Source organism: Ambystoma mexicanum, chromosome 5q (assembly GCF_040938575.1).
Source record: "Ambystoma mexicanum isolate Mex_15411 chromosome 5q, UKY_AmexF1_1, whole genome shotgun sequence".
Lineage (NCBI taxonomy): Eukaryota > Metazoa > Chordata > Amphibia > Caudata > Ambystomatidae > Ambystoma > Ambystoma mexicanum.
In genome coordinates, this window is record NC_090933.1 from 1,338,368,281 (window position 1) to 1,338,387,627 (window position 19,347).

At 52.2% G+C, this 19,347-nt stretch overlaps 1 protein-coding gene across 1 annotated transcript in view; it reads right to left on the minus strand.

Moving 5' to 3' along the window:
• The window catches only part of SLC39A4 (solute carrier family 39 member 4), a 524,681-nt gene that overhangs the window by 464,604 nt on the left and 40,730 nt on the right, over positions 1-19,347 (minus strand). Inside the window, exon 2 of the mRNA XM_069621954.1 lies at positions 2,212-2,478. Within this exon, the coding sequence (XP_069478055.1) occupies positions 2,212-2,478 (267 nt within the window). The remainder of the gene's footprint in view (positions 1-2,211; positions 2,479-19,347) is intronic.

The following is a 19,347-nucleotide window of genomic DNA, read 5'->3' on the forward strand; positions in this document are numbered from 1 at the left end:
AAGCAAGCGCGTCCAGTCCTCAAGCAAGCGCGTGGCCCATGTGGCAATGTCCAGTCCTCAAGCAAGCGCAGTCCTCAAGCAAGCGCGTGGCCCATGTGGCAACGTCCAGTCCTCAAGCAAGCGTGTCCAGTCCTCAAGCAAGCGCGCGGCCGATGTGGCAACGTCCAGTCCTCAAGCAAGTGTGTCCAGTCCTCAAGCAAGCGCGTGGCTGATGTGGCAACGTCCAGTCCTCAAGAAAGCGTGTGGCCCATGTGGCAACGTCCAGTCCTCAAGCAAGCGTGTCCAGTCCTATAGCAAGCGCGTGGCCCATGTGACAACGTCCAGTCCTCAAGCAAGCGCGTGGCCCATGTGCCAGCGTCCAGTCCTCAAGCAAGCGTGCGGCCCATGTGGCAACATCCAGTCCTCAAGCAAGCGCGTGCCCCATGTGGCTACATTCAGTCCTCAAGCAAGCTCCTCCAGTCCTAAAGCAAGCGCGTGACCCATGTGGCAACATCCAGTCCTCAAGCAAGCGCGTGGCCCTTGTGGCAACGTCCGGTCCTCAAGCAAGCACGTCCAGTCCTATAGCAAGCACGTGGCCCATGTGGCAATGTCCAGTCCTCAAGCAAGAACGTGGCCCATGTGGCTACGTCCAGTCCTCAAGCAAGCACTTCCAGTCCTAAAGCAAGCGCGTGGCCCATGTGGCAACGTCCAGTCCTCAAGCAAGCACGTCCAGTCCTATAGCAAGCACGTGGCCCATGTGGCAATGTCCAGTCCTCAAGCAAGAACGTGGCCCATGTGGCTACGTCCAGTCCTCAAGCGAGCACTTCCAGTCCTAAAGCAAGCGCGTGGCCCATGTGGCAACGTCCAGTCCTCAAGCAATCGCGTCCAGTCCTATAGCAAGCGCGTGGCCCATATGACAACGTCCGGTCCTCAGGCAAGTGCGTGGCCCATGTGGCAACGTCCAGTCCTCAAGCAAGCACGTGGCCCATGTGGCAACGTCCAGTCCTTAAGCAAGCGTGTGGCCCATGTGGCAACGTCCAGTCCTCAAGCAAGCGTGTCCAGTCCTCAAGCAAGCGTGTGGCCCATGTGGCAATGTCCAGTCCTCAAGCAAGCGCGTGGCCCATGTGGCAACGTCCAGTCCTCAAGCAAGCGCGTGGCCCATGTTTCGACGTCCACATTGGGAAATAGCCCCAACAAACTTCTATCGAACTGATGCCAAAGCAGAATATAACAAGCGTATTGGTTAAATATGCAGATTAGAAACACCCATATTTATGTAACATTAAAGGGTGTTAAGGTGAAGTCTGCCAAAATACACTTTTGCCAATAGTCTATAGTGAATTTAAGGTAACAGTGTGTTGCGTGCTGTTCCCTCAGAGGGCATCCGCTCTAGGTTGCAGCTGGGCCCACACCAGCTTGTCTCGTGTAAGTACACTCCTTGTATGTGCCCAAGGGTCCAGACCCAGGAGCCACTTTTCCTGCCCCTTTCCATGGGCTTGCAAGGAGTGGCGCCTGGAAGAGTAACTTGCATAGAGGCATTAAGCTTCCCTTATGGGTAGTTTCTAGTCCAACCTGTGTATACACCTCTAGTGGGATTCTTCATGGGTGGTCCAGTGCATGGCCCCCATCCCTTCTTGTCCACCATCGAGATCTGCCCTTTCCTCCTGTCCGTTGTTCTGAATAACCGTCTCTACTCTTCCTTCTCCCTCACCCTCCTGCTGTATGCACTTGCCAGTCCCCTTACATCAGCACAGCCACCCCAACCCTACATGGCTGCCCTGTGTGACGCCTGACACATAGATGGATAATACAATCATCTTAACACTTAACCTTTCACATAACTCTTAATGCTACTTTCACAATGTAACCTGTTTGTAATTTTGCAACTTGTAGCAACACATACTGTTTCAATCTCCATAATATTCCATTGCCCCTCATTCATAGCGGCATCGCAAAAGTGTGTATGGTGTGTCGTGTAGTGAGCTGTCCCCCCCGAACCTTTGGAGAGGTTCACTCCAACAGGGCAAGAATCTTACACTCAGCTTCTCTACATAGTGCAATGTCAAACAGAAGTGAATCCATTGTCCAAGGTGTGGAGCACTTAGTTGCAGGCAACCTTTGCTATTAAGTGTAGCACACGACGCCATACTTGTTAAAGGTTATTCCATGGCCCCTTCCCCCTCACGCTCCTTGACCTCCAGCAGTTCCCTCCACCCATCGTGCCCCGCTCACCTTAGAGTTTTCCGGTCTGTAATGAGCTTCCAGTCCTTCCATTAGCTCCTGCACACGTTCTCCGGCGGGTTCATCCGCGTGCCCCGCCGCCATCTTGGAAGCTGCATCGGCCCAGGTGCCGTTCTTTACAGCCGGACACGTGTTCGCTGGGTCGGCCAGGTACAGCAGCACACCAGGGACAAGCGTGAAGAAATCGGAGGCAGTCAGGTTGGCACGTCCAGAGTCCTCCTTGCCCACCAGTTGGAAGACATGTTGTGCTGTGATGCACTAGAGACAGAAAAGGGACACACAGTCAATCCGCATATTTCACAGAGGAAGCCAGGGCAGTGCTCTGCACATAATACTCCCTAGCCATGACCATCTTCAGAATGGTGCAGTCTGGCAGTAGCAAGGCTGCCCCAGTAGGGGTCGCTGCACATCGGTGCAGTTCCTGCTGTGCTGGGAGCTCTGATCCTGCATCCTAGGAGCCTTAGTACTTTACCATCATGCAGGCCCTTCTCCTTCATCTTAGTCCTTAGTCTGAGTCCTTCACCCCATCCCTAGTCACAAGGACAACAGTCTCCCGCTCTTTGCCCCCTCTCTGCTTTATCTCTCCTTGGTTCTGTTGCCCCTCCATATGTTCCTTTCTTTCTCTCGTTCCCTTGCTCTCTCTCTCTCTTCCTCTCACCGGGGAGAGTGGCGCTGGTCCGGGTGAAAATGGTGCAAGAGAAAACCAGGGAAGAATTAAAGGCTGCATGGAGAGTTTCTAAAGATCTGGGCGCTGAAAGCATGAAATGTGATGTGATTAACCAGAAAACGTGCACCCCGAAGCCTGCAAATCGATCTGTGTGCGGTGTTATTATTTTTGTACCTGGGGGCCTTCCTTGGTTGCATACTTCCAAGACTACATGGAAGTTAAGCTTGGTTATAGGTGTAAAAGGTGCCGGCATGCACTGAGAGCAGCAGCGGATGCAGTTGTCCTGGAGGTAAATGGTGAGGCACGAATGCTGGTCAACCGTTCCTCAGCCAGAAATGGGCGCATGGCCCTCATGCTATTGGACCTTGTGAGAAACCTGAAGGTGTCTCACTTACTAGTCCCCCGGGATCTGTCATCCAGGTGGCCAGGACACGGCCATCGCTATGGATCCAGTTCCTGGGGGCGGACCAGTCTGGGAGGATCACCTGGATGGGAGGTCCTCGGGGAGTGAAATTGGGACACTGACAGGTCCCACTTTTTTCTCCATGGCACCCCGGCTTCATCTGTTGCGGGACCATCAGGGCTAAAAACTAATTTACTCCAGTCCTCTCCTTCGACAGACTCAGAATCAGAAGATTCTGAGGATTTTTAAACCTTATCCGAAGGAATCGAGAGTTGTTTCTTTTCTGATACGGATACCACAGAGTGAACCCTCACACCCCCCCAGAAGAAATTGACGACTTAGCCAATGTCATCGCCCAATTAGCGCCCCATCAGATAGAGGTTGAAAATAGACTCCAATAGAATTTAACTAAATTACTAACAAGGCCCTTACTACCACAGGGCGTACTTCAACCCTATCTTGAAGACGAAGATTTAGGAAATTGTTTTCTAAACTTCAAGCAACTGGGATGGGAGAAGAACCTCTGTATCACCTACTCAACCTTGGACAGGGAGCCACTTTTCTATCCATCAAGGAAGGGTTGTTAAAAAGAGTAGGGCAGACCTGCAATTTCTATTGGCAGAAATTACAGCCCATTAGATTGAACCTGGGAGAAACCTTTTAGAACTAGGTGAACGTGTTAAAAACACAGTGGCCCTATGGATTAATAACAAGTCCTTAGAAGAGCTGACGGAGATAATTACCTTAGAACAATTTATACATTCATTACCCCCTTTTTTGTAAAAATGTGTTTTTCAATTAAATCGACCTACTCTAGCTACGCCCATTGAGACCGCACAAAAATCATTCGGATGCAGCTAAACACTTCCATTTGGCTCATCGAGGGGAAGACCGGGAGGATCATAAGCCCATTCATCGAACTCAACCTCAGGGAGTGGAAAACAAGGGGCCCCACATAGAACAAAGGAAGGAATACCAAGAGAGAGGGTAGAACTCAGGAAAATTGATCCAAAGGCTAAAGATGAAAGTAGAAAGGAGAAATTAAAAGGAAGCAGACCATCTCCTCTGATCAGTTTTTCCTGTAGAGAAACAGGGCATGTGGCTAAAGACACTGTCGAAAGAATATGAAGGACGAGCCTATGGAAATGGGCTGTTTGAAGGGCGAAGAATGGGAAGAACCCGAGGAAGAGCTAGAGACATTTAGCATCTGTCTATGTCAAACTCCTGCCGAGTTCACATATGACAAGGCTTGGGTTAAAGGGAGGCAGGTAAAGGCCTTGGTCGACCCGGGGAGTAAGCAAACCACTATACGGGCCGATCTAGTTACAACAAAAGATCCTGACAACGCAGCCCTAATTAGAGTGACATGTGTACATGGAGACAATGAAGTACACCCTAAAATACCAGTACAAATTGAAATCCAAGCCGAATCCTGCGAAGTGTCATCAGCCATAATCCCCGGGCTCCCCGAAGAAGTTATTCTGGGGCAGGACTTTTCCATCTTCTCTACTCTCTTACAGGAATCTCTACCCCCCTTCAGAGATTTTCTATCCCATAGATCCTGGAAGATGAACTACTACTCCCAGAATTCTCCAACATGGGACTGGGGAACCTCTGAGCCCATGAAACCCAATACAACCCTTAAAACCCAATTCATGGGCTATTCCCGAGAGACAGGTAAAACCACTTCACCTCTATCTACCCCGATCACGACCAAGCAGTGGAATATGCGAGAGTTCCTGGATATCTCTCGTCCCTGTTCTCTTCCTGGTCTTAACAACAAGGAACCTGGACAAAATGCAGGCATATCCACCTCACATAGGGGAAGGGTATGTGAGAATCCTGAAGGTGCCTCACTTACTAGTCTCGGAGATCTGTCATCCATGTGGCCAGGACATGGCCATCGCTACTGGATCCAGTTCCTGGGGGTGTACCAGTGTGGGAGGATCACCTGGATGGGGGGTCCTCGGGGAGTGAAAGTGGGACACCGATGGGTGAGACGCGGTATCCCCCTTCTTCTAACACCTTTTCCCACTCCTACCATGTAGGATACTCAGAAACTCTATCCCCCACGCCTTTCCATCACAAACACTTTCGAACATTATGAAAGACAACGGACTAACACCAGAGCTGTTTACTTGACATATCCCAACACAAGGGTCACGCAAAGTCAGGCAATTGACCAGAATCACACACACACACCTGACTGCCCTTTCCCTTCCCCACAGGGATAAAAGGTGCAGCATGAAAGCACACTATGAGCAAGGCAGACCGCACGACAAGACATTTTTCCAAGCACAGTAGTTTAAGACGAGGAGAAAGGCAACGAGAACCAAAAGGGTGACAAGGAGAGAAACAACATTGCCCTTTCCGATTCAGACCCGCGAAACCTCTGTGGAAGGAATCGTAAGACTGCAAACAATAGCTAGCGTGTGTTGCAGCAGATGTTAACGGTACACAGAGCATGCCTACACTGATAAACAGAACAGGGAGAGACTCTTGCTACCGTGGTACCGTCCTTGACTCCAGAGACAAGAAAAGCCAAGCGGTTCATCACAGCCGGTGAATCGAGGGGAGGACCGATAAGAAACCGAACTGTGTTAAACGAAAGTCGCAAATGGCAAAATAAGGACATTTCAAAGAACTGTTAACATTAAGTGGAAACCAGCTGCAGAGGAGTCCGGCACCACATGGGTGCCCATTAAAGAGACTCTGGTTGATCCCTGTTTGTTGAAACTACTGATACCAGAGGTCCTTAAGAGAGCCGCAAGAAAAAGGTGAAAGTGGTCATACAGGGGTCTAGCAAAACCCCCTGTACAGTCGAAAGTCTTTGACCTACACAAAAGTGGAAAGCTAAGGGAGACGAATCCTGCATAGTGAGAAATAAGAAAGAACCGATAGAACGGGGGGAAGCCTGATGCCCCAAATGAACATTGTGTTGACAAGAGTGAACCCGACGCAGGGATGTCCCCATGGGACTGTTTAAAAAGACATTAAGATTTGGGAATGCCACCAGTGAAATTGATCTGGGAAAAGCCGTAGTGAACCCGACGTAGGGAGGCAAATATCAAGAAGGGTCTCAGCCTGGAAGAGGGCGATACAGGGATGAAAAGGCATCACCAACTGACACGTGAATGCAACAGATACAATCTTTTGAATACAAGCCAGAGTGAACCCAACGGAGGGAGGCTGATATTCGAGAGGGGTCTGAGCCCAGAAGAGGGGGACCCACCTAATCCTCACCTAAGTGCAATCGGAAAGGAACTTGTGTTTATGATTTTGAGCCGGTTCTGTGGCTCAGTGGGCTAATGCACTCACTACAGGGGCCTGTGTTTGACCTCATTGTCACAGGTTCGAATCCCAGCAGGTTCCCTCAGCCCATTATCCTTCTGAGGTTGATGAAATGAGTACCATTAAGTTGGGTAACAAACATCTGTTATGAACGCCAAGATGCCCCTTTGGGGTGGAACGTGCACTTTAGTAATACGGCTGTTATGTTATGTAAAATGCCAGGCCCTCGGAAACAAGAGATTTACCCACCGAAGAACCTGATATTGCTCGGAGCTTTTTGAGGATCTGAGCCCGGAAGAGGATGATCCAAGGGTGAAAGGGCATCACCCAACATACATATGGAAAGGACATTTGTGTTTGTTATTTTGAACACATCAGGTCCTCGGAGGCACAAGACTTTTAGTAGAAAAAGGCTTAGACACCGAAGGTCCTGATACCGGAGAATGGAACTGTAGTCTCGTGCTGTGAACGATCAAGCCTGTGCCGTGCTCAGGAGTGCTGCCTTGTCCCGTTCTCAACACTTCTTTCTTTATTGTGAACCCTCTAACACTCTTTTTGTATTTAGTTGTAAGGATAGGAAATAGGTTTTTCTTAGTATGTGCCCTTTTATTTGATAAGACGCCACCAGGACTGCCTTATTATTATTTGATGGTCGTAGTTTGCTCCCATCTTAGATTTAGGTTTCGATTAGGCGTTTTTCCAACCTACCTATATAGTGTAATAAACACCCTTGAACTGTGATCACTCATGTCTGTCTTTACTGTTGCCACCATGAGTTCCTCACAACCTTCATTGCATCATTTATAAGTGGCCTGTTTACATGAATGTTGATGCTCTCTTTGCATGGGCTTGACTGGTAAACTGGTCTTGATAGGTCGCAATATTCGCGTCTCGCTGTAAACGATAGCTATGAAGCAGCATGTGCCTTCTTACGGATATATGAATATCCGTCACTTTTCTTTTTGGCGAATTGCATTTTGTCTGATTTTTTTGCCGATTTCTCCACTTTTTTAACTACAAAAAGTGGGGGAGACCCACCCTACCTCCCTTATCCCTTTCCCCATACACCAAACCCCCATATATACATTTGCGGTAATGAAATAGGGGTAAAGGGCCTCATAGAAGTTAGGCAAAATGCAATTTGGCAAAAGTGGGTAAAACCTTTCTTACACCTTTTGTCATAAATCATGAACGCCTCTATTCTACTTTGGAGTCATGCATATTTTTTGGTGTTACAACTCATTGTTTGTGTTGATGGAAAATGCGCACTTTAATGTGTGTTATAACCTAATTGATGATGCCATGCCGGCTTGCACAGCGAGCATAAGCACTTTATCGGCCACCTGTCACGTGATGACAAGCACTTCCGCTTGCATGTCCTTACCGCGGGGCCCTTTATCATACCTCTCAACTCACATGCTTTTGGCAGGTGTCAACCGCCTTGTAAAGGGCTGACTCACCCGCCAAGACTCCTGCACGCCCATTCATTCCAATGGGCGTCTCACCCGCCAAAAACAAAATCGGATGATTTCACCCGCCTTTCCAAAACAAATGGTTGAGAGTGTTGGGGGTTTGGATGGCCCCAAATAACACACGGACACCAGCGTGTAATTGTAACTCCTTCTTTATTCAAATTCCGCAATTAACGAACTCCCCGGCGTCGCTTCCCGCTTCCCCGCTCCCATACGTCACTTCCTGCTGTGACGTACCACAACACCCCCGGACAAATGTCCTTGCAACAACTTGAACTTGGCCATGTGGCAATGCTGTCAACATTCCTCCACTATCCTGGGAGGATTCCTGATGCTTCTCAGGGGTCGTCCGCGCGGCTCCGGGCGTGAGCCGCCCTCAGCATCTACCTCAGGGTCTGGCTGATGTTGAACCTGTGGTCCGAGGGGGACCCAAGTTTCATCCTGAGTGTCTATGTATTCTGGGTCTGGATCATCGGGGGCGGCTTGTCTACTGTTCCTCTCGTGATGTGTTTGAACCTGGAACTGTTCCGAGTCACTTCTTTCTCTCCATTTGCAGCGGTTATCATAGTTCCTTTTACTGCAACTACTTGTAGTGACTCTGGTGAGAACTGCGGGTCTGTCTTTTTTGTTACAATTTTTTGTACCCACACTTCGTCTCCTATTTGGATCTCTTTTGCCTGCGCCCTCCTCCTGTCAGTCTGTTCCCATGTTCTTTCCTTTGTTTCTTCATCTCGTCTGATGACTTCCGAGTCTGCCTCAGGCTGGGCTGTTGGTTTGGTGACTAACCTGGTTCTGACCTGGTACTTTATCATAAGTTCTGATGGGGTTCTGTTGGTGGCCTCATGAGGCGTGTTTCTGTAGTCCCTCAACATCCTGCATAGTGCTTGATGTGGGTCAGTCCCTTCTAAGCGTGCCCTTTGTATGGTCTTTTTGATGGATGTCATAAACCTTTCTGCCATCCCATTCACCTGTGGCCATCTTGGTGTTATTCTTTGGTGTCGGAATCCCATATGTTTTGCGAACTCTCCAAATTCATGTCCAGTGAAAGGTGCTCCGTTATCTAATTTTATTGTGTCCGTTATTCCCCACTCGCTGAAGACCTCGTCAATTGTGGCAGCAACATGGGCAAAAGCTGTAGATTTGACACGTTTTACTATGGGGAACCTGGAGTGTTTTGCCAGCATGTGGAGGAGGAGCAACGCTGGTGGGACGTATCCTCGTCACCAGTTGTTGGGGGTTTGGATGGCCCCAAATAACACACGGACACCAGCCTGTAATTGCAACTCCTTCTTTATTCAAATTCTGCAATTAACTAACTCCCCGGCGTCGCTTCCCCCGCTCCCATACGTCACTTTCTGCCGTGACGTACCACCTAAAGGGGCAGTCGTCCATAACAGAGAGCTATGCCTTTATGGAGCAACACAAAGTCAATGCTTGTGAGTGGAACATGTGATAGAGAAGTGCATACTCTGAACCCATTGTGTCTGTTGGTGTTTATGCATCTCCTGGTAAAATTCTAAGACATGCATCTTTCTGACTTTTACTTCTTCAGCTGTCTAACCCCCAGCTGCCTGATCCCGACGCCTGCTACATTACGGCCATCATGGCCTCTCGGCGGCGGAAGTGGAGGCGCGTGCGACCCGGAAGCTGCTCCCCACCGGATGTCAGTCTGTGACTGCACCTGGCAGAGACTCGCTATTGCATTTTTCTGACACTGTCTCACACCCTACACTTTACTCGCTTTATTTCCACCTCACAATTTACTTTGCTGTCTATCTTTTGCTGGGCTTGTCTTTTATTTACTCGTATACTGCTCTTCTGTGATCTTCTAGCTCGCTCTCTGGCTGAGTGCTGCCTTTCTCACCTCCCCCTGCACCCAGTGGAGTAACTTTGCTGAAAATGCCGGTGGGGGGTCATGACATCTTAATGAAAGAGGCACCTGCCAAATGAGTAGGACAAAATGGCCGCGACGTAGCACAAAAGTGTACAAACACCTGTGTCCCCATGCTCTCTCCCCTCCCTTATCTCCCTTCTTCTTTCTCTTTCTCTCCCTCGGAGTAGTGGTTCATATTCTTGCATTCCTTCTCTGCCTCTGAGAGTGAGTATGAGTGAATCTCTTCCCTGGAGTGCACTCTCTGTCTCAATCCGTGTCTGTGGGGCAGCATTCCTTCCCAGCCACTGAAAGCGAGTGTCAGCCTCTCCCCTCAGTGTCTCCATCCATTGTTCAGGTGCAGCCTGCCTCTGGTCCTGAGTGTGAGTGAGTGTCTTACCTTAGTCCCCGGCTTCTGCCCAGTCCCGGCTCAGGGAGTGAGTCTAGGCCCTCAGCCTCCCCGCCCCCCTCACTGCGGATCACTTCCTTGCATTAAAGGCTGCTGTAATTATATCACTGCCCTGTGATTGGCAGCTGCGCCCTGGCCAGGACTTTTTCCTAACTGCTCACCCACTTCTATCACTATATATAATTACCGCTGGATAAGTGCCCTGTTAACTTATCAGACATGACTAAAGCAAATATAATTAGCCTCTCGCGAGACTAAGTCAATACAGCACAGCAGTTTAAAGATTACAGGCAGAAGAGTGGCCGCCCGAGCTCAGAGAACAAGCACTGACAAAGCCAATTGGCCTGGCTTTGGGTAATGCCACTTGCTGCCACATATGCCAAAGTATAGACATCATATGCCCAGGTCCAACCACACATGCCCATTCACTGCCTCCATACGCCAGGCCCCTCTATAACTATAACTACCCTGCGCCCATGTCCAGCTTCATATGCCCATGTCCAGCCTCACATGCCCAGGCACAGCCTCACATGCCCGATCTCTGCTTTTATATGCCAGGCCCGTCTGCAGCTATCATATGCCCAGGTGCCGCCGCGTATGCCCAGGCACAGCCTCACATGCCCAATTAGCCTCACATGCCCAGTTATGGTCTTCATATGTCAGGTCCCTCTGCAGCTACCTTATGCCCAGGTGCAGCCTCATATACCCAGGCACAGCCTCACATCCCCAATTAGCCTCACATGCCCAGTTATGGTCTTCATATGTCAGGTCCCTCTGCAGCTACCCTATGCCCAGGTGCAGCCTCATATACCCAGGCACAGCCTCACATGCCCAATTAGCCTCACATGCCCAGTTATGGTATTCATATGGCAGGCCGGTCTGCAGCTATCATATGCCCAGGTGCGGCCTCATATGCCCAGGCACAGCCTCACATGCCCAATTAGCCTCACATGCCCAGTTATGGCCTTTATATGTCAGGCCCCTCTGCAGCTACCCTATGCCCAGGTGTAGCCTCAGGTGCCCAAAACCAGTCTCATATGCCCATGTCCAGCATCACGTGCCCATTCACCACCTGCACATGCCAGGCCCCTCTATAGCTAACATATGTCCAGGTGCAGCCTCAGGTGCCCAAAACCAGTCTCATATGCCCATGTCCAGCATCACGTGCCCATTCACTGCCTTCATATGTCAGGCCCCTCTGTAGCTACCCTATGCCCAGGTGCAGCCTCAGATGCCCAGATCCAGTCTCATATGCCCATGCCCAGCATCACGTGCCCATTCACTGTCGTCATATGTCAGGCCCCTCTGCAGCTACCCTATGCCCAGGTACAGCCTCAGATGCCCAGATCCAGTCTCATATGCCCATGTCCAGCATCACGTGCCCATTCACCGCCTTCATATGTCAGGCCCCTCTGCAGCTACCCTATGCCCAGGTGTAGCCTCACTTGCCCATTCACCACCTGCACATGCCAGGCCCCTCTATAGCTAACATAAGTCCAGGTGCAGCCTCAGCTGCCCAAAACCAGTCTCATATGCCCATGTCCTGCATCACGTGCCCATTCACTGCCTTCATATGTCAGGCCCCTCTGCAGCTACCCTATGCCCAGGTGCAGCCTCAGATCCCCAGATCCAGTCTCATATGCCCATGTCCAGCATCACATGCCCATTCACCGCCTTCATATGTCAGGCACCTCTGCAGCTACCCTATGCCCAGGTGCAGCCTCAGATACCCAGATCCAGTCTCATATGCCCATGTCCAGCATAACGTGCCCATTCACCGCCTTCATATGTCAGGCACCTCTGCAGCTACCCTATGCCCAGGTGCAGCCTCAGATACCCAGATCCAGTCTCATATGCCATGTCCAGCATCACATGCCCATTCACCGCCTTCATATGTCAGGCACCTCTGCAGCTACCTATGCCCAGGTGCAGCCTCATATACCCAGGTACAGCCTCACATGCCCAATTAGCCTCACATGCCCAGTTATGGCCTTCATATGTCAGGCCCCTCTGCAGCTACCCTATGCCCAGGTGTAGCCTCATTTGCCCATTCACCACCTGCACATGCCAGGCCCCTTTATAGCTAACATATGTCCAGGTGCAGCCTCAGGTGCCCAAAACCAGTCTCATATGCCCATGTCCAGCATCACGTGCCCATTCACTGCCTTCATATGTCAGGCCCCTCTGCAGCTACCCTATGCCCAGGTGCAGCCTCAGATGCCCAGATCCAGTCTCATATGCCCATGTCCAGCATCACGTGCCCATTCACTGCCTTCATATGTCAGGCCCCTCTGCAGCTACCCTATGCCCAGGTGCAGCCTCAGATGCCCAGATCCAGTCTCATATGCCCATGTCCAGCATCACGTGCCCATTCACCGCCTTCATATGTCAGGCCCCTCTGCAGCTACCCTATGCCCAGGTGTAGCCTCACTTGCCCATTCACCACCTGCACATGCCAGGCCCCTCTAGAGCTAACATATGTCCAGGTGCAGCCTCAGGTTCCCAAAACCAGTCTCATATGCCCATGTCCTGCATCACGTGCCCATTCACCACCTTCATATGTCAGGCACCTCTGCAGCTACCCTATGCCCAGGTGCAGCCTCAGATACCCAGATCCAGTCTCATATGCCCATGTCCAGCATAACGTGCCCATTCACTGCCTTCATATGTCAGGCCCCTCTATAGCTAACATATGTCCAGGTGCAGCCTCAGGTGCCCAAAACCAGTCTCATATGCCCATGTCCAGCATCACGTGCCCATTCACCGCCTTCATATGTCAGGCCCCTCTGCAGCTACCCTATGCCCAAGTGCAGCCTCAGATGCCCAGATCCAGTCTCATATGCCCCTGTGCAGCATCACGTGCCCGTTCACCGCCTTCATATGTCAGGCACCTCTGCAGCTACCCTATGCCCAGGTGCAGCCTCAGATACCAAGATCCAGTCTCATATGCCATGTCCAGCATCACATGCCCATTCACTGCCTTCATATGTCAGGCCCCTCTGCAGCTACCCTATGCCCAGGTGCAGCCTCATATACCCAGGTACAGCCTCACATGCCCAATTAGCCTCACATGCCCAGTTATGGCCTTCATATGTCAGGCCCCTCTGCAGCTACCCTATGCCCAGGTGTAGCCTCGTTTGCCCATTCACCACCTGCACATGCCAGGCCCCTCTATAGCTAACATATGTCCAGGTGCAGCCTCAGGTGCCCAAAACCAGTCTCATATGCCCATTTCCAGCATCACGTGCCCATTCACTGCCTTCATATGTCAGGCCCCTCTGCAGCTACCCTATGCCCAGGTGCAGCCTCAGATGCCCAGATCCAGTCTCATATGCCCATGTCCAGCATCACGTGCCCATTCACTGCCTTCATATGTCAGGCCCCTCTGCAGCTACCCTATGCCCAGGTGCAGCCTCAGATGCCCAGATCCAGTCTCATATGCCCATGTCCAGCATCACGTGCCCATTCACTGCCTTCATATGTCAGGCCCCTCTGCAGCTACCCTATGCCCAGGTGCAGCCTCAGATGCCCAGATCCAGTCTCATATGCCCATGTCCAGCATCACGTGCCCATTCACCGCCTTCATATGTCAGGCCCCTCTGCAGCTACCCTATGCCCAGGTGTAGCCTCACTTGCCCATTCACCACCTGCACATGCCAGGCCCCTCTAGAGCTAACATATGTCCAGGTGCAGCCTCAGGTGCCCAAAACCAGTCTCATATGCCCATGTCCTGCATCACGTGCCCATTCACCACCTTCATATGTCAGGCACCTCTGCAGCTACCCTATGCCCAGGTGCAGCCTCAGATACCCAGATCCAGTCTCATATGCCCATGTCCAGCATGACGTGCCCATTCACTGCCTTCAAATGTCAGGCCCCTCTATAGCTAACATATGTCCAGGTGCAGCCTCAGGTGCCCAAAACCAGTCTCATATGCCCATGTCCAGCATCACGTGCCCATTCACCGCCTTCATATGTCAGGCCCCTCTGAAGCTACCCTATGCCCAAGCGCAGCCTCAGATGCCCAGATCCAGTCTCATATGCCCCTGTGCAGCATCACGTGCCCGTTCACCGCCTTCATATGTCAGGCACCTCTGCAGCTACCCTATGCCCAGGTGCAGCCTCAGATACCCAGATCCAGTCTCATATGCCATGTCCAGCATCACATGCCCATTCACCGCCTTCATATGTCAGGCACCTCTGCAGCTACCCTATGCCCAAGTGCAGCCTCATATACCCAGGTACAGCCTCACATGCCCAATTAGCCTCACATGCCCAGTTATGGCCTTCATATGTCAGGCCCCTCTGCAGCTACCCTATGCCCAGGTGTAGCCTCGTTTGCCCATTCACCACCTGCACATGCCAGGCCCCTCTATAGCTAACATATGTCCAGGTGCAGCCTCAGGTGCCCAAAACCAGTCTCATATGCACATGTCCTGCATCACGTGCCCATTCACTGCCTTCATATGTCAGGCCCCTCTGCAGCTACCCTATGCCCAGGTGCAGCCTCAGATCCCCAGATCCAGTCTCATATTCCCATGTCCAGCATCACATGCCCATTCACCGCTTTCATATGTCAGGCACCTCTGCAGCTACCCTATGCCCAGGTGCAGCCTCAGATACCCAGATCCAGTCTCATATGCCCATGTCCAGCATAACGTGCCCATTCACCGCCTTCATATGTCAGGCCCTTCTATAGCTAACATATGTCCAGGTGCAGCCTCAGGTGCCCAAAACCAGTCTCATATGCCCATGTCCAGCATCACGTGCCCATTCACCGCCTTCATATGTCAGGCCCCTCTGCAGCTACCCTATGCCCAGGTGCAGCCTCAGATGCCCAGATCCAGTCTCATATGCCCCTGTGCAGCATCATGTGCCCATTCACCGCCTTCATATGTCAGGCACCTCTGCAGCTACCCTATGCCCAGGTGCAGCCTCGGATACCCAGATCCAGTCTCATTTGCCCATGTCCAGCATAACGTGCCCATTCACTGCCTTCATATGTCAGGCCCCTCTATAGCTAACATATGTCCAGGTGCAGCCTCAGGTGCCCAAAACCAGTCTCATATGCCCATGTCCAGCATCACGTGCCCATTCACCGCCTTCATATGTCAGGCCCCTCTGCAGCTACCCTATGCCCAGGTGCAGTCTCAGATGCCCAGATCCAGTCTCATATGCCCCTGTGCAGCATCACGTGCCCGTTCACCGCCTTCATATGTCAGGCACCTCTGCAGCTACCCTATGCCCAGGTGCAGCCTCAGATACCCAGATCCAGTCTCATATGCCATGTCCAGCATCACATGCCCATTCACCGCCTTCATATGTCAGGCCCCTCTGCAGCTACCTATGCCCAGGTGCAGCCTCATATACCCAGGTACAGCCTCACATGCCCAATTAGCCTCACATGCCCAGTTATGGCCTTCATATGTCAGGCCCCTCTGCAGCTACCCTATGCCCAGGTGTAGCCTCATTTGCCCATTCACCACCTGCACATGCCAGGCCCCTTTATAGCTAACATATGTCCAGGTGCAGCCTCAGGTGCCCAAAACCAGTCTCATATGCCCATGTCCAGCATCACGTGCCCATTCACTGCCTTCATATGTCAGGCCCCTCTGCAGCTACCCTATGCCCAGGTGCAGCCTCAGATGCCCAGATCCAGTCTCATATGCCCATGTCCAGCATCACGTGCCCATTCACTGCCTTCATATGTCAGGCCCCTCTGCAGCTGCCTCTGCAGCTACCCTATGCCCAGGTGCAGCCTCAGATGCCCAGATCCAGTCTCATATGCCCATGTCCAGCATCACGTGCCCATTCACCGCCTTCATATGTCAGGCCCCTCTGCAGCTACCCTATGCCCAGGTGTAGCCTCACTTGCCCATTCACCACCTGCACATGCCAGGCCCCTCTAGAGCTAACATATGTCCAGGTGCAGCCTCAGGTGCCCAAAACCAGTCTCATATGCCCATGTCCTGCATCACGTGCCCATTCACCACCTTCATATGTCAGGCACCTCTGCAGCTACCCTATGCCCAGGTGCAGCCTCAGATACCCAGATCCAGTCTCATATGCCCATGTCCAGCATAACGTGCCCATTCACTGCCTTCAAATGTCAGGCCCCTCTATAGCTAACATATGTCCAGGTGCAGCCTCAGGTGCCCAAAACCAGTCTCATATGCCCATGTCCAGCATCACGTGCCCATTCACCGCCTTCATATATCAGGCCCCTCTGCAGCTACCCTATGCCCAAGTGCAGCCTCAGATGCCCAGATCCAGTCTCATATGCCCCTGTGCAGCATCACGTGCCCGTTCACCGCCTTCATATGTCAGGCACCTCTGCAGCTACCCTATGCCCAGGTGCAGCCTCAGATACCCAGATCCAGTCTCATATGCCATGTCCAGCATCACATGCCCATTCACCGCCTTCATATGTCAGGCACCTCTGCAGCTACCCTATGCCCAAGTGCAGCCTCATATACCCAGGTACAGCCTCACATGCCCAATTAGCCTCACATGCCCAGTTATGGCCTTCATATGTCAGGCCCCTCTGCAGCTACCCTATGCCCAGGTGTAGCCTCGTTTGCCCATTCACCACCTGCACATGCCAGGCCCCTCTATAGCTAACATATGTCCAGGTGCAGCCTCAGGTGCCCAAAACCAGTCTCATATGCCCATTTCCAGCATCACGTGCCCATTCACTGCCTTCATATGTCAGGCCCCTCTGCAGCTACCCTATGCCCAGGTGCAGCCTCAGATGCCCAGATCCAGTCTCATATGCCCATGTCCAGCATCACGCGCCCATTCACTGCCTTCATATGTCAGGCCCCTCTGCAGCTACCCTATGCCCAGGTGCAGCCTCAGATGCCCAGATCCAGTCTCATATGCCCATGTCCAGCATCACGTGCCCATTCACTGCCTTCATATGTCAGGCCCCTCTGCAGCTACCCTATGCCCAGGTGCAGCCTCAGATGCCCAGATCCAGTCTCATATGCCCATGTCCAGCATCACGTGCCCATTCACCGCCTTCATATGTCAGGCCCCTCTGCAGCTACCCTATGCCCAGGTGTAGCCTCACTTGCCCATTCACCACCTGCACATGCCAGGCCCCTCTAGAGCTAACATATGTCCAGGTGCAGCCTCAGGTGCCCAAAACCAGTCTCATATGCCCATGTCCTGCATCACGTGCCCATTCACCACCTTCATATGTCAGGCACCTCTGCAGCTACCCTATGCCCAGGTGCAGCCTCAGATACCCAGATCCAGTCTCATATGCCCATGTCCAGCATAACGTGCCCATTCACTGCCTTCAAATGTCAGGCCCCTCTATAGCTAACATATGTCCAGGTGCAGCCTCAGGTGCCCAAAACCAGTCTCATATGCCCATGTCCAGCATCACGTGCCCATTCACCGCCTTCATATGTCAGGCCCCTCTGCAGCTACCCTATGCCCAAGCGCAGCCTCAGATGCCCAGATCCAGTCTCATATGCCCCTGTGCAGCATCACGTGCCCGTTCACCGCCTTCATATGTCAGGCACCTCTGCAGCTACCCTATGCCCAGGTGCAGCCTCAGATACCCAGATCCAGTCTCATATGCCATGTCCAGCATCACATGCCCATTCACCGCCTTCATATGTCAGGCACCTCCGCAGCTACCCTATGCCCAAGTGCAGCCTCATATACCCAGGTACAGCCTCACATGCCCAATTAGCCTCACATGTCCAGTTATGGCCTTCATATGTCAGGCCCCTCTGCAGCTACCCTATGCCCAGGTGTAGCCTCGTTTGCCCATTCACCACCTGCACATGCCAGGCCCCTCTATAGCTAACATATGTCCAGGTGCAGCCTCAGGTGCCCAAAACCAGTCTCATATGCCCATTTCCAGCATCACATGCCCATTCACTGCCTTCATATGTCAGGCCCCTCTGCAGCTACCCTATGCCCAGGTGCAGCCTCAGATGCCCAGATCCAGTCTCATATACCCATGTCCAGCATCACATGCCCATTCACTGCCTTCATATGTCAGGCCCCTCTGCAGCTACCCTATGCCCAGGTGCAGCCTCAGATGCCCAGATCCAGTCTCATATGCCCATGCCCAGCATCACGTGCCCATTCACCGCCTTCATATGTCAGGCCCCTCTGCAGCTACCCTATGCCCAGGTGTAGCCTCACTTGCCCATTCACCACCTGCACATGCCAGGCCCCTCTAGAGCTAACATATGTCCAGGTGCAGCCTCAGGTGCCCAAAACCAGTCTCATATGCCCATGTCCTGCATCACGTGCCCATTCACCACCTTCATATGTCAGGCACCTCTGCGCTACCCTATGCCCAGGTGAAGCCTCAGATACCCAGATCCAGTCTCATATGCCATGTCCAGCATCACGTGCCCATTCACCACCTTCATATGTCAGGCCCCTCTGCAGCTACCCTATGCCCAGGTGCAGCCTCAGATACCCAGGTCCAGTCTCATATGCCCATGTCCAGCATAACGTGCCCATTCACCGCCTTCATATGTCAGGCCCCTCTTCAGCTACCCTATGCCCTGGTGCAGCATCAGATGCCCAGATCCAGTCTCATATGCCCATGTCCAGCATCACGTGCCTATTCACCGCCTTCATATGTCAGGCCCCTCCGCAGCTACCCTATGCCCTGGTGCAGCATCAGATGCCCAGATCCAGTCTCATATGCCCATGTCCAGCATCACGTGCCCATTCACCACCTTCGTATGTCAGGCCCCTCTGCAGCTACCCTATGCCCAGGTGCAGCCTCAGATGCCCAGATCCAATCTCATATGCCCATGTCCAGCAACACGTGTCCATTCACCGCCTTCATATGTCAGGCCCCTCTGCAGCTACCCTATGCCCAGGTGCAGCCTCAGATGCCCAGATCCAGTCTCCTATGCCCAGGTGCATCCCTTGAATAGGGAGTAGAGCCATCATTTTCACCTGAGCAGCTCACATGCCGGGCGCAATCTCATCGGGCAGCTGCATATTTACAGGCGGGTGCACTTCTAGCAGATG